This window comes from Equus quagga, chromosome 1 (genome assembly GCF_021613505.1).
Source record: "Equus quagga isolate Etosha38 chromosome 1, UCLA_HA_Equagga_1.0, whole genome shotgun sequence".
In the NCBI taxonomy this organism is placed as follows: domain Eukaryota; kingdom Metazoa; phylum Chordata; class Mammalia; order Perissodactyla; family Equidae; genus Equus; species Equus quagga.
This window is the reverse complement of record NC_060267.1, coordinates 51,056,378-51,070,728: the sequence shown is the minus strand read 5'-3', so window position 1 is coordinate 51,070,728 and position 14,351 is coordinate 51,056,378. Positions and strand designations below refer to the sequence as shown.

General features: G+C 44.5%; 1 protein-coding gene across 2 annotated transcripts; it reads left to right on the top strand.

Moving 5' to 3' along the window:
- The first annotated feature begins 3,503 nt into the window (after positions 1-3,503).
- On the top strand, positions 3,504-12,598 carry C1S (complement C1s). Of its 2 annotated transcripts, none has more exons than XM_046642860.1 (12): positions 3,504-3,667; positions 4,601-4,727; positions 4,976-5,183; positions 5,383-5,560; positions 6,488-6,613; positions 7,058-7,257; positions 7,471-7,624; positions 7,974-8,089; positions 8,470-8,548; positions 9,079-9,207; positions 9,904-9,978; positions 11,359-12,598. In XM_046642860.1, the coding sequence occupies exons 2-12, from the start codon at positions 4,705-4,707 to the stop codon at positions 12,156-12,158; spliced, it is 2,088 nt and encodes a 695-aa protein (XP_046498816.1). In that variant the 5' UTR covers positions 3,504-3,667; positions 4,601-4,704; the 3' UTR covers positions 12,159-12,598. The 2 variants fall into 2 exon arrangements, with proteins under 2 accessions (XP_046498816.1, XP_046498806.1); XM_046642850.1 differs by having other exon boundaries at positions 4,562-4,727.
- Positions 12,599-14,351: the final 1,753 nt, after the last annotated feature.

Below are 14,351 nucleotides of genomic sequence, written 5' to 3'. Positions count from 1 at the left end.
GACAGCCACAGCCCTGGTGACTAGATGCTTAATTGTCAGGTCTAATGGGGTTAAAGAAGAAAAACCTTGGGAATGTTAGGGAGGAAATGTTTCTGCTACCTCTGAGAGATCTTTCCTGAGGGAGAGAGCTCCGCCATATGATCTTCTGGCCACTCTCCATTCTGTCACTCGCTTTGCCCTGGGGAGGTAGAGTGACTTATCTAAGTGCTGAAGATTGGAAGTGAAATGGAGCGTGCCTTCCTCAGCTTGGCCCTTCCTCCTCTCGGGAGTGAGCTGTCTGCAGGGAGCTTACGTTCTCTATGTGGGGAGGTCTCCCCTGGCCTGGCATTGCCTGTGTCTAGAAGGGTAATTCTGTTTAATTCTGGGGTCCATTAGTCACCATTTGGTTTTCACAGTGGGCTGCTTCCTGTATCTTGGCCTTCATTGCTATTAAAGAGAATGTTTTGATCTCCATTTGCTGCTTTTTTTATTTCTCAGTTTCTCTAGAACTTGAAATGGGAAGAGGGATGCTATTATTCGGCGCCTCAGAGACCCTAACATTGTGAATATGACAGTTAAGACTCTGAGTAACACTAGTCATTATTTTCTAAAATGTCCTTTTCGTATTTATATACATGTGTGTTAGTTACACTTACTATTAACATGTAAGGTTCTAATTTCTGGTTTGTATATCAGCATTATCACATCTGCTGGTGTTCAGATGACCCTGAGGGTGACAAGAAGCACTGTTGTTTTTATGAGTTCCCATGATACTGAGCAGATTATATAGCGTGGCCCTTGTTCCTTCAAAGCTGTCACTCTAAGAGGTCTTGACTTGAGTTCTCGCTGAACTGGGGAAGGAGGCGGGGCCCAGAGATGCCATTACACATGTGATTTGTTGTCTCCTTGAGATTTAGAGAGAAATATAAAATATTTCACCTAGATGGCAAAATTGAAGAGGAGAATACAAAACACATGTGAGGGGAGGCGAGAGTCACTAACTTTTCTGGCGAGTATTGAATTCAGAAGGAAAAGGAGAAGGAACCCTGGACAATTTGGTAGGATGCTCCGTTTTTTCTCTCTGTATACTGAAGCATGCTCTGAAGCTCCTGAGGAGAACGATGCTGCTAGTGCTGCTGGCGGTGTTTGGGGAGGAAGTTATTGTTGTTTGTTTATTAAGGGCTTGCTGAGTACCAGACACGCGCTGAATGCTTTGCATATATTATCTCATTTAGTCATGGTCGCAACAGGCCCTGCCAATGATAGCTGTGTCTGAGGTAGGTGACATTATTCCCATTTTATGACAGATAAAGCTGGAGCTCAAAGAGGTTAAGTAAGTTTTGCAAGGTCCAACAGCTAAAGGCAGCTAGTAAATGGTCTGAACTCATTGGCTTGTTCATTCAATCAGTCATTTCCCAGGTACTCACTGAGCATGTGGTATCAGCCATTGTTCTTAGTCTCAAGTGAAAGAAACCAATCCTGGTAGATTTTAGCAGAAGAGGAATTTATTAACGAGATCCTGGATTGCTCACAGAAATGCCAGGAGAGCTGGAGAGCCAAGCGTGGAAATTTCACAGCAGGGACAATGGTCAGAATATGGCTCCACTGCTGTCACTGCCTTTGCCAGGCCCTACACACTTCAGTTTGCGACACTCATCCACTGGGGCTGGATGCTGCTTGTGAGCACTACCTCCTTCTATATCTTGCTGCAGCCACCACCGTCCCCAGAGGTTCCATAGTCCCTGCTTCTTGGTACTACTACCTCTGGATTCAAAGCCTGGGCAGATGCCTCTGATGAATGGAGTGAGTGTATGGGTCTGCTCCAGACCTGCTAGTGTGGTGGGGACACACTTCCTGCCCTTGCATCTTCTCTTCTGGGAGGTGGGCTCTTGGCAGATTTCCAAGACTCATATAATGAAGAACTCCCCTAATGTGGTAAAGACATTCAAATGCTGGACAGCCAAAGGAAAAACAGATGGTCGTCTGTACATCTACTGTGTGAATGATGCTGCTAGACATGGTGGAGAATCAAAGATGAATCAGACCCAGAACCTACCTTCAGAGACCTGATAGGCTGATAATTCTCTTCCTTTTAATGTGTCCATTTATTTGGCACCATAGTTTGCAAAGCTCTTTCACTCTCATCATTTCATTAGATCCTCCTGACAGTCAGGTAAGGTATGCAGGACTGATATTATCTCTGTTTTATACCTGAAGAAGCTGAGAGGTTAGGTGATGCTCCCAAGGTCTCCAGCTGGGGAGTGGCAGAGCTAGGACTTGGACCTGTCCTTTGACTGCACTGCAGAGTCAACCAGAGGTAAGACACGTGCACAAATACCATGCCTTGTTGATTCCGAGGCACACGGTTTTCCCCTACATTTTAACACTCCTGAAATCAGGATGCATTTTAGAATCAATGGTGTATCATAGTTTAATTGGCAGCTTTTTAATTCCTGGTGGTATGTAAAATAAGGGAGCATCTTCAATTAAGGGAGCCATAATTGATTGGAATGCACTCACTGAGACAGTGGTAGAAAGTGATAAGGGACATAAAGGAGAGCTGGAGGTCAGGGAAGGCTCTGTGGAGGAGTTGTACAGGCCCACGGTCCCTCAGTCCCTTAGCTGCAACTCTTAATTCCAAAAGGCTCTGAAACAAAGGGTATTTTTCTCCAAGTTTGTCCCTAAAACTCATTTGGCAGCAAAACCTGACTTGAACTGATGAGTAACTTATAAGTAATTTATAAATATAGTATATAACTGTAATTAAATTATAATTTTAGATATTCCACTTACTGTGAAGATCAATGTGTTTAGCTGCAGAAATATTGATGTTTGATAATGGAGTGCTATCCTGGCCCCTCGGGAGGAGCCAGAGGAGGAGGTGTTCCCTAATATTGGGTCCATGCACTGCACTGTCTTCTACAAATCTGTAAAATTCTGAATTTAGAATCACATCGAGATGCAAGGGTTGTGGACAAGAGACTCTGGATCGTGTGTGAACTGGGGCTTGATTGGGGGATAGAATTTAGATGTTTAGAGATGCAGCGGGGATTTTAGGAGGAGGAAGAAGCATCATCCTAAGCAGCTTGGGTCTAGGTATAAGTCATTATCCCACCATGAAATTTGCTTTAAAGGCAGAGGTGACTTGCATTTCTGATAACTACTCTCCCTTAATTCATGATTCATACTCGGTTGGAGGGTTGGACTTTCTGAGTTTGGCTCCCCTCCCTCCCCTCCAGTATTAATCTCCTCCTCTTCCCACAAATCACCTGATTTCCCCGAAAACTCTTTAACACACCCTTTGGCTGAAAAAGAGCGTTAGGCAATCGCTAAAATTCCCCATTCCTCCTTTCTAGCCCTGTTGCGCTGGATAGAGGAACCTCCGGCCTGAGAGAAGGATGCAGTTCTTGTTTCAAAAGCAGAGGGAGCTCCAAGATCAAGGCTGAGTTACCCTTTCCTCATGTCATGGTCTCCCAGCCCCCTCTTTGTTTGGATCAGGGAATTTTAGACATGCACACTGGGGTAGAGAATCATACGGACAGAACCAGGACAGGGAGGCTGGCGGAGGTTTCTGAAGAGGGAGCGCCCAGGCCCTGTGCTGCTCTCCCTGGGACCTGGCAGGGTGGCCCAGCATGCTCACTGGCAAGAAAGAGGGGACTGACCCACTTGCTCCCATCAGATTCTGAAGGTAAAAACCTTAAAAATGAAGAGCAGAGCTTTGATGGAGGAAAAAAGGAAGGCAGCAAACTTCACATAGGAAGGTTTCGGGTAAAGATGGAGGGCTGGAAAGAGCAGAATAAAAAGAAGTCAGAATATAGACAGCCTATTTCTCTTAGGTTGACTCCATCTACCCCCACATCACCCTGCTACCCACCACTGTTTTCAGGGTTAGAAACATATTTGGCAAGACTTTTCTAGGAACTGTGGGGAGATAATCTTGTCTTTTTAGTAAAGGAAAAAAAAAAAAAAACCCTGGAAAATTAATGTAGGAAATTGAGGGAATACTTTTCGTTTCCTTTCATGTTTCTTGTCATTCAGCTGTCCCCTTTCTCCTTCCCCACCCAACCCTGTCTTAGACCACTTCTCCCAAGGTCACTGCCTTCCCCTGGTGAAAGAAGCTCATTCTTCCATCAGTGGTCATTGGGAGCATCAACAGAAATACATGCAAGAATAAACATAGTAAAGAGAGCTGGTTTGAAGTGAGAAAGGGGATCATTGTCAAAAGAGGAGGGAGAGACATCCTAGATGGATGGGCACGATGGGGAAAGACTCCTGAAAACCTGAGTAGAAATGGGGATGTTGTTCTGTGAGGGCAGGACAGAGACTGATAGAGTGGGAGTGGGTTTCGGGGGTGGGGGTGAGGGAGGAGAACAGAGGAGGAAGAAAACTGGGAGAAACTACTCATTCTTTTGGAGAAAAACTGGGAGAAGGTCCAGAGAAGCAATGGGAGAAGGGTAAGATTTAGTTTTAGTCTAGAAGGTTAACTGAAGTTGAAGTAGGGAGGGTGTGAAAGTAGAGGTGAGGTGTCATATGTTGATGGTTAGCGTTATGGCTCTCTTTAACCTGTGTTATTCTTATGAAGGTGACATTGAACTCCAGGTGACCCCCTACCCCAAAACAGGTGCCTGTGTTTGTTAGACAAATACGGCCAGGCCTCCCACAGCTTTAGCTCCAAAGTCCATAGGTACAGAGAGCCAGGACCAACAGACGTGCTGCTCAACAGGGATGGACAAATTGCCAGAGATGTGGTGAGTGATCGTGAGTCTACATAGATGTACCTGGACTCTATTCCCTTCATATTCTCAAGAAAACAGCCCAGATCTGAAGCCTGGGTTTTGGTTTGACCTAAGCCTTTTTGCTTTATTCCAACCTGAGATTCTCCATGCGCTGTTGCCCTTCTCCTCTCCCCTCCCTTCTCCCTTTGACAAATGCTAGAGCTCTGCACTAGTCTTCTGGTACCTGGGTCACCCACCTCTCCATATGCCTTTTTTCTCAGGTGCATTGTCCTGTTTCCCCTTTTGACATGGGTTTATGCCGAGCCTACTATGTATGGGGAGATCCTGTCCCCTAACTATCCTCAGGCATACCCCAATGAGATAGAGAAATCTTGGGATATAGAAGTTCCTGAAGGGTATGGGATCAAGCTCTACTTCACCCATCTGGACATGGAGCTGTCGGAGGACTGCGCATATGACTCAGTGCAGGTATATTATCATAAGCACATAAAGGCCAGTGCTAGAGTGGTGGAATGGGAAGGATGTAGGAGGGAGTGCCATAGGTATACAGTGAACTAAAGTCAAATAGTCCTAAGGTGGTCAATGTTCTATTCTCTCTGTCCCTTTTTCTCTGACCTCCATACCAAAATATTATTGTTTCCTAGCTTCTTTTTGACTCTTCTTTTAGATAATGGCAGGGGACCTTGAAGAAGGGAAACTCTGTGGACAGAGGACCAGCAAGAATCCCAGCTCCCCAATTGTGGAAGAGTTCCAAGTCCCACACAACAGACTCAAGGTGATCTTTCGGTCAGACTTCTCCAATGAAGAGCGCTTCACTGGGTTTGCTGCATACTATGTTGCTGTAGGTAAGGCTCGCCCTTCTCTATGCGCCTTATTGATCCACCTAAAAGATTAGAAGCAGGACAAACATTGAGCAATGCAGTGAATAAGGATTCTGTTTATAACTCTTACTAAGTGTTGACTTGGCTTGAGTCCCTCCATGAATTGCCTTTGTAAGTTTCAAACACATGGTCATATCTTAGTGGTGATTATGATGATGGTAATAATAGATAATAAACAGTAATTTATTGAAAACCACTATGAACTGGGCACTGTATTAGGAATTTTACCTATATTAATTTAATCTTCACCTTAACTTTTCAAGGTATGTATTATTATCTCCATTTGAAGATAATGAGGGGCTGCCCTGTGGCTGAGTGGTTAAAGTTCCATGCACTCTGCTTTGGGGGCCTGGGATTCATGGGTTCAGATCCTGGGTGCGGACCTACTCCACTCATCAGCCATACTATGGAGGCATCCCATATACAAAGTAGAGGGACACTGGCACAGATGTTAGCTTAGGGCTAATCTTCCTCAAGCAAAAAAAAAAAAAAAAAAGAAAGTGAGGACTAGGAAAGTTAAGTAACTTGCCAAGAATCTTATGAGGAATGTATGGTATTCAAACCCATTCAGTGGTAAACAAAACCTTCAAATTTTGTGTGTTTCTACACCTATCTGCAGGTTAAAATGAAGTTAGAATATCTCATAAAATCCAAGCTATTGTTTAGATTTGACAGAAGTGCCAATATCATATAAACTAATAAATGTCCTAATGGTGCTTCCCTGCAGGAGACATATCATTGTGTTTAGCTTGCAGAGTATTGTCTCTGGAGCTGAAATGCTCTGTTTATGAGGAAGGTCACTGGTCTCTGGCATAGAGAGCTTCCTTAGAGCTGTGCAATGGTAGGGCTAGGTCTTTGTCCTTGACCTCAATCTTTCTCTACTCTTTGCAGATGTAAATGAGTGCAAAGACTTTGCAGATGCCCCTTGTAGCCACTTCTGCAACAACTTCGTTGGTGGTTACTTCTGCTCCTGCCCCCCAGAATACTTCCTCCATGATGATATGAAGAATTGTGGAGGTGAGCTTGGCATCAAGAGGGGTGCATGGTCCCTGGGATTTGGAATGGCTGAAGGCTTTAGTGAGGACTTTGTCTATCCTTCCAATTTTGATTAGCCTCAGCCCTGATTTAGCATCTATTCTTAGTTACCCATAAGCTGTGGGAGAGTCACAAGAGTGGAGGAAGACAAGGTTACAGGGTCAAGCTAACTAATTGGAGAAGAGAGAGAGATGCCTTTGAAGAGTCTACCTGGGGCTGTTCATAACTGTGAAAGTCTCTATCATAAGCAACGTGATGGAAACCCAGTAGGCATTCAGTACCTCTATTGATATGTATTGGGTGTGTAATTGTTGTGTGTGAGCTCCAGTCAGGGATTGTCAGTTCATAAGAGGAGTCATAGAATAGGGCAGGAACTCCTTTGCTTGACCCTATATTTAATTCCTCTTTTCTCTTTTTCTCCCTTAGTGAATTGCAGTGGGGGTGTATTCACTGCACTGATTGGGGAGATCGCAAGTCCCAATTATCCCAATCCATACCCAGAGAACTCAAGGTGTGAATATCAGATCCTGCTGGAGGAGGGGTTCCAAGTGGTGGTGACTATGCGGAGAGAAGATTTTGATGTGGAGCCAGCTGATTCAGAGGGCCACTGTGCTGACAGTTTAATTGTGTGTGATGAATGATTAATTTTCCTCCCAACTCACACAGAGAGATTTCTCCTTGAAGACAAATTGTCTTTCCATCTGCCCCTTCTTTTCTTTTTCCTTCCTCCTTCTTATTTTATATTACTATCATTACCTCCCTTATTTTTATCCCCTCCATTTTACCTCTTTCTTTTAGTTCTTTCTCTCTTTCAATTTCATCATTTTGTTTCCTTTCAGTTTGTTTCAAGAAACCAGCGATTTGGTCCTTACTGTGGTCATGGATTCTCTGGGCCTCTAAATATTGAAACCAAGAGTAATGCTCTTGATATTATCTTCCAAACTGACCAAACGGAACAAAAAAAGGGCTGGAAACTTCGTTACCATGGAGATCGTGAGTAATCTGAAAGTTGTTCTTTGGTTGGTGGTCCCTTGACGATGTAAAATCAAGACAGGTAGATTGTTGTATGGAGAGGTATCCTGAGGTACTGCACATCTTCAGCCAGATCTAAACCTGTCAGTGGTTGCTAGAAATACCTCAACTGCTAGGAATCCTTCAACTGGACCTGGGATTGCAGACAACTTGGGGGTGGTTAGTAATGCCATGTTATTTTAGACATCTCCAGATTGGAAGGTTAAGCATCAGGATTGAGGACAACTGAATGATTTTAGAGTGTGAGAATGATGTAAATAGTATAGAGATTCTCCAACTATTTGGTAAATTTTTTTCTGTCCTTTCCAAGCTATCCCGTGTCCTAAACAAGTTGCTGCCAATTCTGTTTGGGCACCTGAGAAGGCCAAATATGTGTTCAAAGATGTAGTGGAGATAACCTGCAAGGAAGGGTTTGAAGTTGTGCAGGTAAAGTACTGTTAGGGGCTTCTCTTTAATCCCTAGGTCAGGATGAACATACTGGAATTGCCCAGTGGTTTACTGCATTGTCCTTGTTTGAGCAAGATATAACATCTTTTCCATAAGCACGACAGCTCAGGATCTTTAGGTCTTCCTTGTGAGCCATGGAGCTCCTTGGCCAGCTTGAAGGAAGGGGGGCTGATATGCTGGGGCAAAGTTATCTTCTTAGCACCAACTCCTGGGTACTTTGGGTTTTTCTGCTAAGATGTCCCAAGCTTCTTGTGGTGAGGACTCCTCATTGATCCAAGACCAGAGATTGATTCCATTTGTGATTTTTGATTCCCCATATCTCTCCTTATAAATTAATGGTGATGTCTGTTATCCTCCAGGGAAGTGTCAGCTCGACAAATTTCTATTCTACTTGTCAAAGCAATGGAAAGTGGAGTAATTCCGAACTGAAATGTCAACGTATGTATCTCTTTAGAATGGGACTCTTGTTTCCTCCCAAAGGGAAGAAAGATCAGTGCATCAAGATTCAAATGCATTTTTTCCTCTTAAGTTTGTGAGAGAGTGGTTTGGGTTTTTGAAGGAAAACCACTCATGGAGTCTCAAGCCCTGGTCTGATCCCAGTCCAGCCAGACTAGCAGGTTTCTTCCAAAGAAAGGGGCTGTCAGATTGATAGAGTCATTAGCACTATAGAGGTCCATTCCTGGCTTCTGAAGGGGCTTCCGCCAACCACTAAGAACCAGGTTCCTCCTTGTAGCTTTCAAGGGGCTATCTGAACTGGCAGGACTCAGAGGGCTGGGGAGTTGAGTGATGCCAGTTGAGAGTGTGGCCACAGAAAGGCTGGTGTGGGGAGATTCATTCCAGGGATGCTTATGGGAGTGGGGAAGGAGTGAGGAGGATGGAACATGGCTGGGAGGGTGGAACTGGCCCAGTGAGTCTTCCCGGGAGGAGGTAGCTATCCTGACCATCACTCTCCTGCCTTCCTCTTGTAGCTGTGGACTGTGGCTCTCCTGAACCCATTGAGCATGGTAAAGCCAAAGATCCAGAACATACTTTATTTGGTTCTGTCACTCGCTACACTTGTGAGGAGCCATATTACTACATGGAAAATGAAGAAGGTGGTAAGTTTCTTTGACTAGAGAAAAGAGGGAGGAAGAGTGAGAGTGTTGGAGGGCGAACAGCACAATCTTTCTGAATTGGAGAGAGTTTGGAGAGAAAAAAGGAGATGGGATGGACTTTGTTCATCCTCTTGACTTAGTCTAAAGATAGAGTTTTCATATGGGGTAGGGTAGGTCCTATAGGATCATCCATAGGGAATCATAGAGGTCACCTATCTCAGCTTCACAACTATGGCAGGAATTTCCCCTACAATATCCATTTTCATGTGGTTATCCAGCTTTTGACCAATTATTTAATGTAGAACCCACAGGAGTAATGCTTTCAGCTCCCAGTCACCATACTGTGATGACTGGCTTTCTTGATGGAGAGGCTTTGGTAATGCTAGATGAAGGGCTGGATGAGACACAATATGTCCCACCTCAATGCTTTTTATTATGTATTTTGTTTTCCCACTTGAAGCACTTTCCCAGTCTCTATGGTAACCCTCTTCCTTCTGTTTTGGAAACCGTTCCTTCTTCTCCCTAAAAAGGATGGAGGCCAGAGGCATTGTTTGGAGGATATTCTCAAGATTCTTTTCTAGTTGATTTGATCTGATCCCCTCCTCAAATCCCAGAGGAGCTGAGGCTCTGAATGAAAGGGGGATTGGAAGAGAGATGGTATGGTGGTGAGTGTGTCCCGTGTCCCTTGTGCTATTCCAGGGGTGTATCGCTGCGCTGGCAATGGGAGCTGGGTGAATGAGGTGCTGGGCACAGAGCTGCCAAAATGCATTCCAGGTAATCAGGGCTCAGACTTGGGTAGAGATCCTAGCCAGGGGTGCAGGGGAGTGGGGGTCACCTTCTGAAAGTAGCTGTAATCCTCTTGGGAAAAGATTTAACCATCTGGGCCTACCGGAGTCTAGCTCAGGGAGGTGGACATGACACTGGGTTGTGGGCCTGCCAGCGTCTTGGGGAGTTCCTTGATCACACTGAGTCAGGCCTACTGAGAGGGATAGAAAAGTCAACCAGTGACAGTTGGTGTCAGAGTCAGGGCCAGTTCGGTTTGGTAATGTAGATATAGTAAAGGGAGGTAGAATTGCTAAAAACAGGGCCTGAAAATTGAGAGTGAGAAATCGACACTCAGAAACAAGACTAGTTGAATAGCTTAGTTATTATATAAAAAGTCTATACGGCAACAAAATATAGAGGAATGAAAGAAATGAAGGGTTGCAGACATATCAGAGTTAAGTAGAAGAAGGCCCTCAGGCAAAGCCAGCATAATAATAATGATCCTGATAGTAACAACATTGTCACTGAGAGCTGGGGACTGAGCTAATTAGTTGCATTTATTATCTCATTCAAGTCCTTGCAACAACCCTACGACGTAAGTATTATTAGTCCCACTTTACAGACAAGTGAATTGAGTGCACGTTCACAATTAGGAAGGGTCAGGGGTAGGCTTTGAACCCAGGTCTGTCTGAGTCCAAAGCCTGTTATGCTCAACTCAGAGTCCACTCAGTCTGACTAGTGAGGGATTTAGGTAAGTCTACTTCACCTGCAATAAAATTCAGTTTTAGTTATAGTGGGTAATAGCAAAGTGGTCAAACCTAGAACCAGTCAATGGGGAATGAGATGAAAGATGAGAGAAGAGAACCCACTCTTTGCTCTGCTTCCATGGATTACTAGGCGGGACTCAGCTGCAATTAGGACTTCAGTAAAGAAAATGGTAAGCATTTGATCTGGGCATTAGAAGAAGATAGAATGCTTGCCTCTTCCACCATCTGGATGAGGAAAGAGTTTCCTAGCACTGGCTCACACTTGGGCCCTGGTTCCAACGTGCTGAGCCTATGGTGAAGCGTGCTTCTAGAGGGGCTGTGAGTCAAGCTGTCCATAGTGTGAGGTGCTCTGTGAGCTCGTTTGGGCTCAGTAATTCACACACTGCCTCAATTTAACCAGTCTTTCCCACAAGCCTGCTTGTGGCATTGGCAAAGTGGAATGTTTGGTCCTTAAGTAAGTTCAGGATGAGTCAGGTACTGAGACGGATGATCAAATATAGGGTTGGCTATGTTGTGCCAGAGAACCCTGAAGCCCAGAAGGTTTCTGAGTGGTTGGAAGATTTGCAGGAGGCCAGCAATCTATTTCTTGCTCCCTCCCTACCTTGTTCTTGTTCCTTCCTAGTCTGTGGCGTACCCAAAGAGACCTTTGAAGGAAAACAGAGGATATTTGGAGGATCCATGGCAGACATTAAAAATTTCCCTTGGCAAGTCTTCTTTTCAAGCCCAAGGGCTGGTGGGGCTCTCATTGATGAGTACTGGGTGCTGACAGCTGCCCATGTTGTGGAGGAAAACAGGAACCCAGTAATGTATGTTGGGTCCACCTCAGTGGTCACTTCAGCTCTGACACATGCCCAAAGGCTCATTGCTGAGAGTGTCATTATTCATCCGGGTTGGGAATTTCTGGATACCCCAGAAACACGGAAGAATTTTGACAACGACATTGCGCTAGTGCGGCTGAAAGACCCAGTGAAAATGGGACCCACCGTCTCCCCTATCTGCTTACCAGGCACTTCCTCAGAATACGACCTCTCATTGGGAGACCTGGGACTGATCTCAGGTTGGGGTCGAACAGAGGCAAGAGATCATGTTTATAAACTCAGAGGGGCAAAGTTACCCGTTGCATCCTTAGAAAAGTGCCGCCAGGTGAAGGGGAAAAATCCCAGAGTAAATATAAATTCCTTCGTTTTCACTGATAACATGATCTGTGCTGGAGGAGAGAGGGGCATTGATAGCTGTGATGGGGACAGTGGTGGGGCTTTTGCTATACAGCACCCCAACGAAGAGGCCCCCAAATTCTATGTAGCTGGCCTGGTGTCCTGGGGCCCCCAGTGTGGGACCTATGGGATCTACACACGAGTGAAGAACTACGTTGACTGGATAATGAAGACTATGCAGGGCTATAGTAGCCCCAGTGAGGACTAATTCATGCTTATATCGACAGCCTTTCCGACTGGTCAGGGCTGTGACCAATCTGTTGCTTTCTGTTCCTTACAACATTCCCATTATTTCACCATGTTTGAGAGAAGACATGAGAGTATGATTTAAATGGAAATGGACTGTTGGGATACCTGGCTGGAGGCAGTGTTTGATCATGACATTGTGTTGGTCATTCAGTGTGGTGGGTCTGACTCTCCCTTGAATGCCTACTATGGATGACCACCTGGGAAGAGCTCTCCTCTCTTGCCCTGTTCCACAGGGAGTCCCCTTTCCTGATGATTGCCTGGTGTTGCAGTTCTGACATTGAAGTTGATTGTTGGGCATACCCTTGATTTTTTGTTTCCCCTTTACCTGCTTGAAGTTCCATTTATTTTATAATTCTCAATGTCTACTATCTGCTTGTAATAAAGCATGTTTATAACCCAGTTCTGGCTGACTTTTCTTATTCCACGTCAAGACCTCAGCACGGCAGAAGGGAATGTAATGAGAGGGCTGTTGTGTCATGATATTCAGGCATCTAGCAGCTGATACTTAATTTTCAGGAAAATAGGGAATTCAGCTTTTCGCCTCTCTTCCAGTTGAGATTTACTGAATATTGAGGATTAACGTCAACATCATCAACACAAGGTACCGTATTCTGCTTTTGAAAGCTGCACTGCATTCACAAGTCCACATACAACAGTTAGAATTGGCTGTTTAAGATCTTCTTTAAGTATAAAATTTTGAGGTATAAATTGTTTCAATGTCTCCTGAAAATTAATTTTCCTTTAGTACTCATTTTCAGAATACAATATTATGACAATAAAAAAGAGAAACAAAAGAAATTCAGCATACTCTCATCTTTTCTGGTGCTTTTGGTCAATCTGTCAGTCAGGAGACCACGTCTTCTCTTGATTGAACTCTGCACCAAGATGTTATAGCTAAAAGTCCTGGTGAGGATGGACCCAAGACTCTCCCTTCTATTTTTTTTTTCAAGGGAACAGAAATTAAAAAAAAAAACCTAGAACTCCTCCTCCCAGCAAAATGATTAGTGATGAAAGATGACTACATAATAGAGACTAGTATTTTTTAAACTAAGGACAGGAGAGCTATCTTAGGGTGGCAGTTGCCATAACTGGGTGCCTTATTACAGCCGTGGACTGAGGGTAAGAGTTACGGAGCCTCTGGTCTGGAGGATGTAACACATGGCTTTCAGGAAAGCAGTTTTTAACAGAAGCCAAAAGGGGTGTATTTGGGGCCCATCAAGAACGGATTTTGATCTTCCATAGACCAAAAGGACTAAATTTGGCAGATGACCTTAGACTGGAAGTTAACACATGGTGAAGTGACCTGAACTCTAATCGAAGAGTCTGAAGAATCAAAGGGGAATTACAAAAGGGAGCCTCTGGAAGGGCAATGTCAAGTCAACTGGAAGCATAAAGCCATTTACATTATTTCTTAACTGGATACCTCATAACCACCTTCCCTTATCTGCCTGTCATTACCTGTGCAATGGAATTGATCGTGCACCTTGGGCTACAGTGTTTTGGGTGGGAGAAGGGGGATTCCTCTAGAGAAAAAAAAGAATTGGAAAAATATTAAGATTTAGAAATGTGCCCATGATGTAGAAATTTTCCTTCTTATTTTTCTTTTTATAATTGGAGTAATAGAAAAAAATTAACCTGGAATCTGGCAAGAAACTGAAAAAGGAAGTCCATCCCTGCCAGAGAGAATCTTCGGTCTATTTGGGTTCTGCCCTTGCTGATGGGCTGAGGTGTTGGTGAACGAATTCCCTCATTGCTGCTGCCTTGTACAGTAGGATGGATATGGTTTTGCATGGTTCACTCTGTTGCAAGATCGTTTCCCTGGGTTAAGGGCAGGGAGGAGTTCTCAATGAATCATCAGCAGACACTTCAGAGCCGGGAAGGGCTCCACCAAGGCCTAGAAGGCTAGAAGAGCATTCACTGTGGCGGAAAGGGTATCAGTCATACTGCCTTGCAAGTCACTTGAGAACCACGTGTGCCTGCTTCACCTGAAACTCAGGAAAAGACAACTTTTTAGAGCAGGTGAGTTGTTACGTTTCTTAGGTCAGAAGAAAATGGACTGGTGGACCAGCTCCTCATGCCAGTGATGAAAGATGGTGTCCAAAGGCCAAGAGGACTTGAAGGGAAGAAACCTGGTTGAAACTGGACTAGCCCA

Excerpts from the sequence above, each read along its gene's own strand:
- C1S (XM_046642860.1), top strand. The coding sequence starts at position 4,705 with ATGGACAAATTGCCAGAGATGTG. Across the intron at positions 7,625-7,973 it reads ACTTCGTTACCATGGAGATC|CTATCCCGTGTCCTAAACAA; the intron begins GTGAGTAATCTG and ends GTCCTTTCCAAG. Across the intron at positions 9,208-9,903 it reads CATGGAAAATGAAGAAGGTG|GGGTGTATCGCTGCGCTGGC; the intron begins GTAAGTTTCTTT and ends GTGCTATTCCAG.